Source organism: Gopherus flavomarginatus, chromosome 14 (genome assembly GCF_025201925.1).
Source record: "Gopherus flavomarginatus isolate rGopFla2 chromosome 14, rGopFla2.mat.asm, whole genome shotgun sequence".
NCBI lineage: Eukaryota > Metazoa > Chordata > Testudines > Testudinidae > Gopherus > Gopherus flavomarginatus.
Window position 1 is genome coordinate 18,580,907 of NC_066630.1, and position 11,747 is coordinate 18,592,653.

General features: G+C 42.7%; 1 protein-coding gene across 2 annotated transcripts; it reads right to left on the reverse strand.

Annotated features, from left to right (window-relative positions):
* Positions 1-3,346: 3,346 nt before the first annotated feature.
* On the reverse strand, positions 3,347-7,776 carry CIAO2B (cytosolic iron-sulfur assembly component 2B). Of its 2 annotated transcripts, none has more exons than XM_050922859.1 (5): positions 7,503-7,776; positions 6,410-6,487; positions 5,551-5,676; positions 4,377-4,422; positions 3,347-3,782 (listed from the first exon to the last, which is right to left on the reverse strand). In XM_050922859.1, exons 1-5 carry the CDS (start codon positions 7,644-7,646, stop codon positions 3,694-3,696), a joined length of 483 nt encoding a protein of 160 aa, XP_050778816.1. In that variant the 5' UTR covers positions 7,647-7,776; the 3' UTR covers positions 3,347-3,693. The 2 variants fall into 2 exon arrangements, with proteins under 2 accessions (XP_050778816.1, XP_050778817.1); XM_050922860.1 differs by having other exon boundaries at positions 6,410-6,493; positions 7,502-7,642.
* Positions 7,777-11,747: the final 3,971 nt, after the last annotated feature.

The following is an 11,747-nucleotide window of genomic DNA, read 5'->3' on the forward strand; positions in this document are numbered from 1 at the left end:
AATTGCTTTAATAATGTCAATGACAGGGACATCTGTAAACAACATAATTCTGAAATTCCTTTTCTGATCTGTTACACTTCCCAGAAGAATTCTACCCTGGGCTAAGATATGGGTTGTGAAATTTCAGGGCAATTCATTTATTTTGGGGAATGTTAGGAGCGGTTTCAAAAATTGGGTTTAAAATGTAAAGCTCGGTTCAGCTATATACCCACTACGAAGCAGCATTTTGGAGACTTTTTGGCAATGAGCCCTCTATAACCTGCCTATATAAACTAGCGGTGCAACAATAATACATGGTGTCAAGGCTATATTCACTTGAAAGTCCTGGCCTGGAAATGTTTTCCCATGAGTCTGAACCTTGAGGTTTGAGTTCCGTTTAATGGGCAGTTCCTTTATAGCCACTCAGACAGCTCACACACCCTCACTGAATGGCTGTGGCAAGAGAGCACAGGAAAGGGGGAGACATGGCTGTGCTGAGGCTGTTATTGGTGTTAGTATTGGCAGTGTTGTCAGAGCTCCTCCAAGAGGTCCAGCACTGCATTCTCCAGTCTCTCTGCTCCATCTGCACACTCCAGGAGCTCTGATTGGTTCTCTCCTGCCATCTGGTCTCTCTGATACCCTGAGCCTTGGCTCTATCTGCTGCCTTCTTAAGTTTCCTTTTGATCCCTTTGATTGTTTCTTGCAGCTTCCCTATGCCTACACTGGTTCTCTTCCCCACCTCTACAGCTACAGCCAGCCACTAATTAAAGCCATTAAGCTTGGTGCCTTAATTACCATCAGTCCAATATTGTGGGGTGGGTGAGGGGGGAGGTTTTGTTGCTGTTGGTTTTTTTGGCAGGGACCTCTTACCAATGGTGTAAAACTCCAGCAAGATATTAGACTTTAAAGAAGTGCCATTTTTATATACAGGAAAACTCTCACACTCCCATAATAAATCTTGCTTGTCCTGAGCTTGACTAGGTGTAGCTGTGGTAGGCAGAAGAGGAATACATATTTCTGGGATGCTTTTTTAAAAAAATGATGTCTGTTTGAATCTGTTTGGGGGCTTGAAATGTTAGAGTAAGTCCTATGGAGATGTCTTCTGCCCATGAATCTAAGTGTGGCAGTCATGATAAATTCTTTTACAATAGGGATATCATCACTGCATATGTGGTGAATATGTACACATACTGGGCATATGTATGTAAATACAGATTCCCACAGAGCAACATTTGGGTTAAAATGTATCATCAATTAAAGAGCCAAATTCTTACCTTGTGGCTCCCAGCAAAAGAAATAGAAGCCACGCACATGTAGTCCAAGGTACAAGTACACACAGGTTAGGAGGGACAGGAAGCACATACCTTATCCAACAGGAGCTCAGGGATTGTTTTAGACAAGCAAAACTTAATTACTGAAGATGGAATCTGGTCAGGTGACTAGCATTAGCACCCTTAATTCTTGTGAAATATTCCCCAGACTCTTTAATGATCTCAAGCAATCAGCCCCCGTTTTGTGAAAGACTGAAAACCCAGCAGCAGAGTTCCCCCTTTTACTAGGTTGGGACACTAGTTTGTTACTATGGAATTACCAGCATTGATGATGTGTCTGTGACCAAAGCACATATGTTTATGCAACACAGATTTTTTGTAGTTTTTATAAACAAAGAGGCTTCTTAAAGCCATTTAAAGCAACCTCCATGTTAGATAATACCAATGGAATAAGACTATATTTGCATCCAGCCCAGAAAAAGTGATCTTTTCGAAGTTAGACCCTCCCTAGTAAGTGTCTTATTTTTATTTTCTATTCCCTTATATTTTATCACCTGGCAAGAGGAGCTGAAATAGACACATGTGGAGATGATGTTGTGACTAATTCTGGAAATACAGCAGCTCACATTGGATTGCCCATTTGTTCTCACTGCACTCTCTGATTCATGCCTATCTCCATGCTGCGTATTCAACATGCAGAAATAACAGATGCTTCTGAAATATTCAAGGTTTCCCTTGGGTTTTTCTTATAACTAACAACTGGCCCATGAACAACTTTCTGTAGTTACAGATCTATGCTGTGACTGTTTTTTTTTCTCCCCACCAAAAACCTGAGGTGCCATTAAACTTATGTCAAATAAGTGGGTCCCACCCACATGGACTGATTTGGAAGTAAAGATGTCATAGACAGAGCTGGTATAATGGGCAATAAAAACAAACATCCACATTGTTCCACAGCCACTAGCTGGTTTTATGTATAATTGTATTTAAAAATTGCCAGTTTCCTGTTTTGAATTCTGAAGACTCACTAACACTCATAAAACAAGCTCTATGAGCAATCTGCATGAAGATACCAGCCACAGCACTGGAACATCCTTACAACTCTCACTAGCACAACTTTTTGAGAACACACCATGCCCAAGTCTGAATGTAGAATGGCATGATGAATAGGACAAATATCTGTATTTTCAAATGGAGGCCAATTTGTTACCCTTTCTGCATTCTCCAATGCTTTCAACTTCTCCAGGCTCTATATGAACTAGCTGCCTTCGTTAAAAATAGTTCTGTCTCTAAGGTGGCAGTAAAAAAACACTCTGAACTCAGTTGCTTACCTCCTTTGGACCGAAAGCTATACAGGAGAACCTCAGAGTTACGAACATCTCAGGCAGGGAGGTTGTTCGTAACACCGAATAAAATGTATGGTTGTTCTTTCAAAGTTTACAGCTGAACATTGACTTAATACAGCTTTGAAACTTTACTGTGCAGAAGAAAATTGCTGCTTTTAACCATCTTAACTTAAATGAAACAAGCACAGAAACAGTTTCCTTATCTTGTCCAAAAAAAAATTTTAACTTTCCCTTTATTTTTTTTAGTAGTTTACATTTAACAAATTACTGTACTAGACTTTTTTTTTTTTGGCCTGTGCGTAATTCCGGTTCCAAATGAGGTGTGTGGTTGACCAGTCAGTTCACAACTGAGGTTCTTACTGTATATGTTTTCTGCCACTGCATATGTATACACTATATATATTCACTGCCAAAGAAAGCATCTACAATACTTCTAAGGAAAATGCCATCTTCCCAAACCTAGTAACATGGGATGGGGGTTGCTATTAGTTGGTCAACTATGATGCCTTACCCCTTTTAAAAGTACGTGCAGACTTGTGCATATGCTGTGTGATATACACAATTAAATTCAAAATTCAATTTGCACACATGTACTTTTAAAGATCTCAACTTCTAAGGCTGAATATAAGCAAACTAAAAGTCCAGTACAAGTGTGCATAAACTCATCTGACTTTAAAAATTAAACTCTTCCTTGGCTTAATGTATGTATAAATGATCAGAATATAAATAGTCTTTGGTTTAGGATAGTGATCACTGGTCAAAACAAATCTTTATTTTAAGATGGGACTTCCTTCTCTCTAAGGAAAAGTCGCACTGTTACAGGTGATGAATTAAAATATAAAATTATAAATGTTAAATTCCATGATGGCAAAATAAAATTGTCATCTTAATTTACTGGTATCACGGATGCACCATTATTTGCGAGTTAATTTCCATGTTAACTCTTGTAATAGTGGAGCAGTCATTTTTTAAAAAATTATAAATTTTAGTAGTTTTATTTTGCCCACAGAAACATATACAACTACATATTTGAAACCCCGTTTATGTATAAAATTATCTTAACACATCAGAAAAACAAAGATTTCTTCATCAGGCAATTATGATCGAGCAGACAAACACTGGTTCACCACTTCCAGCAAATGCGAAGCAGCCGCTACTCGTTCTTTGTCAGCAAGTTGTTTATTAACTGTGTGAAAAGAATGCCACAAAAGACTGGTCAGTACACATTTCTATAGTGATGCATGATAACATTTTACATACAAATTGGTTACCTCTCACACAGTTGCAATGGCAGACAAAGCCCAATGTTTTTCTTAATTCTATAGTTGCTAAGTGTGCCGCAGAATTGTGCTGTACAGTGTTAATGATTTAATGCACAGTACTGCAACTTGTTCCATATGGCTGGAGGCAAAGTCCCTAATATTTTATTGGAGCCCCGTGTGAGTGCATCTGCCTGGAACAAGTTGTGAGATCAGGGCCTAAACATACTATCTTACTGCTCAGTATTTTAGCACTTATTCAACTACCATGCTTATCCATTGTTGTTGGATTTAGTGGTAGATTTTTGCTAAGGGTAACTGTATGCTGTAAAGGTTGTGGAACCAAGAGTTTCATGTCTCCCCTGACTTCAAATTCCCTCCCTATCCTGCACTTACAGGTCAGTGAACTTGATGACAGATCTATTCTCTCTCTCAATTCTAATATTTATTAGATTATTATATTATAACTATTTAATATTATTAGCACCTCAAAGCACCTCTTAGATTTAAGAAAAGCTCACCTGCATGCTCAGAGGCCTGGGTTCCTGGTGTTATGTGAACATCCACCTAAGAAATAAAATACTGTATTTGTAATCGTTATTTATAAAACTTGTTAAACTACAATAGGTTAGTGTTTACTTTGACTTCACTCAGTCTTTATAAAGTTGTTGGACAAAAGCTATAAAAAGATAGAAGGAAAATGTATCCAGCAGTTCAGAAAGCAGAAGTTAGCATTCTCCCACAAAAAATAAATGTAAAGGGTCTTTATCAGCTTCAAACTCATGCCTGAAAAGTCTGGACCTCCCACAGTTATAAGCAACACCTTGGTCAATACTGAAGTTGCTGAGTAAAAAAAAAACTGTTTACTTTATGCACTTAACAGCTCAGAGTCCCTCTACTCTCCACCTCCCACTCTTATGGTCAGTTTCTCCCTTCCTGAAAAGATTATAGACATTTAACAGGACAGCAGAAAAAAATCCTTACAATATTTTTAATGCATTTATCAAAATTCTGGATATACTATTTGAAGGATGTTTTATCAGATTGTTTTTCCAATATTAATCAATTTTTTAAAATAACATGTTAACACTATCCCTTAAAGGAGATTTAACCTTATGACAAGCCAACAAAACTCTGGAATTTTGAAGATAAACGGTTCCATAATTAAACATGAAAACATTTCTACACAAAGGAATTTTTACTTGGACCAGTCACTCACTTTTTTTTTAATTAAATTATCTGAATTCTTTGGTACAGATGCATAGTGTAATGGTTTGAGTCTATAACTATTAGTCAGAAAATACTGAATTCTAGTCTTACCTTTGCCACAGACTTCCCTTGTGGACTGGAGCAAAGCATTTAACTTCTTTCTGTAGTGTAAGGTTCCCCATATGAAAAAATGAGAATCCCTTCTACACGGCATCAGTTAATTTTGAAGTGGTAAGGGTTATTTTTCACACAAATCCAATTCACCATTTTCTTGAGCCTGCAGTGATTATTAATTCTGCGCTTATTTCAAACTTATTGCGTTTTTTGTTTTGTTTTGTTTGGGGTTTTTTTTTTTTTGGTTTCATGGAGCATGTCCTTGTCCCAGAGCAGGAGGAAGTAAAGAGAAGCCCTAGTTATTTTTCACTATAGGTTTCTCTCTTTAAAACACTTTCCCTCCTCTCCTCTGGAGCTGATTTTATTACTCACCTTAAACCTTTCAGGTAGTGATCTGATCAACTTTACTTTTATTGATAGGCCAATTAATGTTGCCATGCTGCAGTGAGGAATTGTAGGAGTAAATTCCACCACTACTGTGCTTTCAGCATCATTCACCTGTTGAAAAACAAACATTTTCCATATACAAAACTCACTGATGTGGCCACAAGTCAATACTAGCAATTTTATTTGAAATTCAACTTAATTAATAGTCCTTAACTCCTCCTACTTCCCTGCTTATTTTACCTACAGTACCACTATTCTCAAATGCAGTGTTTTACCTGTTGTACAAATAGCAACTCTAAACATTCACCTTCCGTACCAGAAATGTGTGATAAACTAAGTAGACAATGGCCCAGATGCTGTTCTGTAATACCTGTGCAATCTGGTCACAGTCAGGGATAACAAACACAACTGAGGACAGAATCTGTCCCAATATACATAACTGCTAAAATAAATATAATTATTTGACCAAAGTGTTATAAACAGAAAATAATCCAATTAATGCTCCCTGGCAATTTAATAATATTTAATTTGTATAAATAATATTTGTATTTCTTAATAGATTGACGTTATCTAACTTTGTTGAAAATTAAAGACCCAACTTTTCCTTGTCTATTTGAGTCATTGGCAGCATCCCACTCTTGCCAGAATGAGACCTTTACTGGAAGTTCTTTATTCCAGTTTTAAAATGTCTCTCCATTGCATTTCCTATGTATGTTTCCTGAAACAGTTATGCATTTTGCATTCAAACATGCCAGTACTAAGACAAAATTTGGTTAGTATATTGGTTAACATATAGCATATGTTAAGTCCGCTCCATTAGAACTTTGTTACTAAAGTAACTTACTTTGACTCTAACTTGTTCAACAACATTCAGCTCTTCCAAAGTAAGGGGATGTTCTGGGTCATTAATTGAACGAATAAGATGTATAATGTAGAGGAAAATAAAGCAGTAAACAAAAATAATAGTAGGACCAATAGGCACCCAGTACCAATGGAAAGGGACATGTGAATGGATGATTCCCCCCCCAACACACTCTTTAGATTGCTCACTTTTCCATCTATAACATAGATATCCCTTTGTTATTCAAGGGGGAAGTGAGAAGAGACCTACAACTTTCCGCAGAGCTACAATAAAGCATTAGATTAACTGTTTAATTTATTTGTATACTAGTGTAGCTTTCAGAGTTTGCTTTATGGGATGCTCCTCCAGCTGTTAGGGAATCAGAGCCCTTAAATAGTGTCACAGAAGGGCCTGGAGCTTTGCAATTGTTCTATATGACAGACCTGCACACCTACATGCACAAAGAAACACCCCAACCCTACCAAGCCACTATATGCACAATCCTTCCCCCTGGAGAAGGGCGCTGATCTGACAGTCACATCACAGTCCACTATGGGAAAGTGTTCAGAGACTAGTGATGGGGGGGTGTAAGAACCACGCAGAACGGATGTCCACTAACATCTTCCCACAGCAGTGGCTGTGTCAGGAACAGAGCCCAGTCCTGCCAAGTGCAAGCTTAGGTGTTTACCAGGGGCTTGCACTAGGGTGACCAGAGAGCAAGTGTGAAAAATTGGGACAGGGGGTGGAGGTAATGGGCACCTATAGAAGACAAAGCCTCAAATATTAGGACTGTCCCTATAAAATCAGGACATCTGATCACCCTACTTACACCGCAGCTCTTACCAGCGCAGTCAAACCAGAGACAATAAACCCCACCTTTTCCCACGCAGGGAAGAAATCTGCAGCTGGCGAACAGGGGCTGCCCCAGCCCAGGGGAAGCGAAATTATGGAGCGTGAAGAGAACTCTCCCCCGTGCCCTCCGGTTTGCCCCCGCCTCTGCCACCCCCACCCCAGGCCTGCTTGCCCCCACCGGCCTTGACACCCTCCCCCCCAAAAAAAAGTCGCCGCCGCCGCCCCGGCCTCCCCAGCGCAGGATATCGAAGATCTCCCGGTCGTCGATGGAGTCGGGCAGCTCATCGTCCTCTTCCCGCGCCGTGACGGGCCGCTCCCCCGAACGTCGATAAATCAGGGGGTTCGCGTTCTCCAGCGGGCTCCCCCCGCCGGGAGCCGGCCCCACCATCGCCCCCGGCCGCCAGCCCCGGCACCAGGGGAAGGAGTAAAGCCGCGCTCGCTTCCGGGAGATGCGCGGGGGCCGGATTACCCGCACACTCGTCCACTTCCTGCGGTAAGGAGGGGGAAGACGTTTTCTGGTGCACAGACAGACGGGAGGGGCAGAGAGTCCTCGCTCGCAGGGACACACTTCCGGTAACGGAAGGGGACGGATTTGGGGAACGCACACTTCCGGGGAGCGGAGAAGCGAGTCTCCGCTCTAGCGTCCCCTGCTGGGAGGAGGGAGATGAGCCGCCGCAATGGGGATCGGAGACGCTGGGCGGCTGGAGTTTCCGTGGCAGCCGAGGAGCTCCCGGGGCTGCCCCTCCCGTCACAGACAGTCAGCGTCGCGTCATCCCTGCGCGCCCAGGCATCAGCAGTGAGGCGCCTGCTGAGGCCTGTGCAGCGAGCGGTGATTTCACCACCCGCCCCTGAGTTTCCCCAACCCCCCTCCTCCCCCCCCGCGCGTTTTGTGAGCTAGTTACACCGCAATGCAGTGACTGTTGGGAACTCTGAGTTTGAACTGAAACATGGACACGCGCTGTGAAAGCTAATACAGTGGGTGATAAAATGTGTGTTTCTGAAAAGGATAATCGGTTTGAAAAGTGTGAGCATAGACCAGCTGCCTTGCGTCCTTGTACGGCTGTTGTGTTTTATGGTGTCCGTGCATTCATTTCCGTGATGTTGGCCAGCCTAATAATTTCAAATGATGATGTGTAAGCGAAGTCTAAATGAGCTCTCCCTGACAGCTAGTGATGAGCTGGGGCTGTAGGGAAAGGCTTCAGGGCCGGATTACATTTACATTCACACTTAATCTACCTAGGTATCCAGCAAACAGAGCTGTGTTGTCCAAGTGATAGATTTTGGCTGGGGTTAGGTTACAAACCACTTGAATGTGGGGGGAAAGAGGGATGAAATGTTCTTATTATTATATGAGTAAAGGGCAGTAGAACTGTACTTAGCCTGTGATGATTTGAAGGCATCTAGAGAGAGGGTGGGGAATCTGTCCCTCTCTACTGTTTAAAGACAGAGCTGATTAGGCTCCATAGAGAGTCTTTTGTTCTGTTAAGTGACCACTGCAGCTGAAATCACTGACAATCAAGGCTAAGTTCTTAGTCCCCTTGTGGGGACAGTGTTGCTGTGGGTAGAGTGTTTTTGTGTAAGAGTCAGCCCAGACTGCACTAGCAGCGAGCGAGGTTCCCACACTGAGAGCTCAGCTGAAATCACTGAGAGCTGGTGGAACCTCAAGAGACCAACTCGCAGAGGTCACAGTGGCAGGTGGCAGCAGAAAGTGACTGTGCAGGGCCATTGGCAACAGAGCGGTGGAGTGAACGGTGGCACTACGAACAGACATGGCCAGAGCAAACAGTGAGCAGCTGGAGGAACAAGCAAGGTGCCTTCTTGTCCCCCACCTGGGAGGTGTACTCACGTGAAAGCACCTCTGAACTCTAAGTCTCCAGTGATCAAGGACAACACCGGTGAGTGGAGTGTGGTGGAGGGAAAAGTGAGGGGCATGTTAAATAAACATTTGTTTGTTGGACTCTATTTTAGTCACTTTGCTCCAGAATGCTAGATTTGTGACTGGGAATGGAAACTTATATAAATATGTTTCCTAGTAGGCCAAGATTTTTAAAATGCATTATTTGCCAAGGGTTGTTATCTCACATTGTTGCTATCTTGGGAGGTATTATGTTGGGGAGTTTCTGTACTAAACATTTTTATTATTATAATTAATTTTTACATAAGAATGGTCATACTGGGTCAGACCAATGGTCCATATAGCCCAGTACCCTGTCTTCAACAGTGGTCAAGGCCAGGTGCTTCAGAGGGAATGAACAGAACAGGTAATCATCAAGTGACCATCCCCTGTTGCCCTTTCCCAGCTTCTGACAAACAGGCTAGGGACACTCAGAGCATGGTGTTGCATCCCTCCCCATCCTGGCTAATAGCCACAGATGGACCTATTCTCCAAGAATTTATCTAGTTCTTTTTATAATCCTGTTATAGTTTTGGTCTTCACAGCATCCCCTGGCAAAGAGTTCCCTGGGTTGAATTTATATTGTGTGAAGAAGTATTTTCTTTTTTTTTTTAAACCTGCTTATTAATTTCATTGGGTGACTGCTAGTTCTTGTGTTATGTGAAGGATTAAATAAAATTTCCTTATTCACTTTCTTCGCACCAGTCAAGATTTTGTAGACCTCTATCATATCCCCATTAGTCATCTCTTCTAAGCTGAAAATTTCCAGTCATTTTAATCTCTCCTCCTGTTTCATACCCCTGATTATTTTAGTTGCCCATCTCTGTACCTTTTCCAATTCCAATATATATTTTTTAGGATGGGTGACCAGATCTGCACACACTATTCAAAGTGTGCATGTACCATGGATTTATATAGAGGCAATATGATATTTTCTGTCTTATTATCTATCCCTTTCTTAAAAAAGCAAAGGTTTCAGAGTAGCAGCCGTATTAGTCTGTATCTGCAAAAAGAACATAAGCTTTCATGAGCTACAGCCGAAGAAGTGAGCTGTAGCCCACGAAAGCTTATGCTCAAATAAATTTGTTAGTCTCTAAGGCGCCACAGGTACTCCTGTTCTTTTTTAAAAAGCAAACAGAATGCTGGGAATCATTGACTACCACTGCACATTAAGTGGATGTTTTCAGAGAACTATCCACAATGACTCCGAGATCTTTCTTGAGTGTTAACAGCTAATTCGGACTCCTTCATTTTGTATGTATAGTTGAGATTGTTTTCCAATGTGCATAACTTTGCATTTATCAACATTAAATTTCATCTGCCATTTTTGTTGCCCAGTCACCCAGTTTTATGAGATCCCTTTGTAATTCTTCGCAGTCTGCCTGGGACTTAACTATCTTGAATAGTTTTGTATCATCTGCAGATTTTGCCACCTCACTGTTAACCCATTTTTCCAGATCATTTATTAATGTGTTGAATAGTAATAGTCCCAGTACCGACCCCTCAGGGATACCACTATTTATCTGTCTCCATTCTGACAATTGATAATTTATTCCTACCCTTTGTTTCCCATCTTTTATCTAGTTACTGATCCATGAGAGGACTTTCCTCTTACCCCATGATGGCTTACTTTTCAAAAGTCAATTTAAATTAAATACTTTTTTTAAAAAAATGTATATTTTTTTTAGAAATCTAGACCTGTTGTGTGTTTTGGTGTAAATTGCATTATTCTTATGTTAAATTTGCATAATCCTAACAAAACATTTACTTTATTCTTATCTCTTGTATTTATCTCATTGGTCCTGACACCCCCTGCCCCCGTAAATTCGAACACCCTCCCCTAATTTCAATTCCTGGGGAAACCACTGGCAGCGAGCAAGGTGCCTGGGGTCAGGGAAGGGACTGGATGCAAACAAAAACCCATAAAGTGCATCCCCAAACACCTGAAAACCAGCCCTTCTGCCGCAGGGGTTCCATGGGAGACGCTCGCAAGCTCCCATGGCACCTTCCTGTGAAGATGGCAAAGCAGTAACTCAGCCCAATCACATGTACCTTCAAAGTGCTTGTTTTTTGCAACCCGTCTGAGCAGGATCGGCGCTAGGGTTTTGAGCGCCCTAGGCGGACGGCAATTTCGCCGCCACGTGCGCTGGTCCTGCGGCTCCGGTGGAGCTGCTGCAGTGGTGCCTGCGGGCAGTCCGGTGCTCTATGGCTCCAGTGGAGCTGCCGCAGTGGTGTCTGCGGGAGGTCCACCGGAGCCGCGCAAGCAGCCGACCGTCCGCCCGCAGGCATGACTGTGGCAGCTCCACGAGAGCTGTCTGCCTCCCCCTCCGGACACCCTGGGCTGCTGGCTGCCGTGGCGGCACCCTGACCCAGGGGACACCCTGGACTGCCAGCTGCCGCGGCGGTGCCCTGACCCAGGGTCAGTGCGCCTCCATGGCAGCCGGCAGCCCGGGGTATCCCTGGGCCACGGGACCCCCACCCTGGGCTGCCAGCTGCCGGGGCAGCGCCCTGACCCAGGGGACCCCCTGGACTGCTGGCTGCCGCTGCGGCGCACTGACCCAGGGGACACCCTGGGCTGCCAGCTGCCGCCGGCAG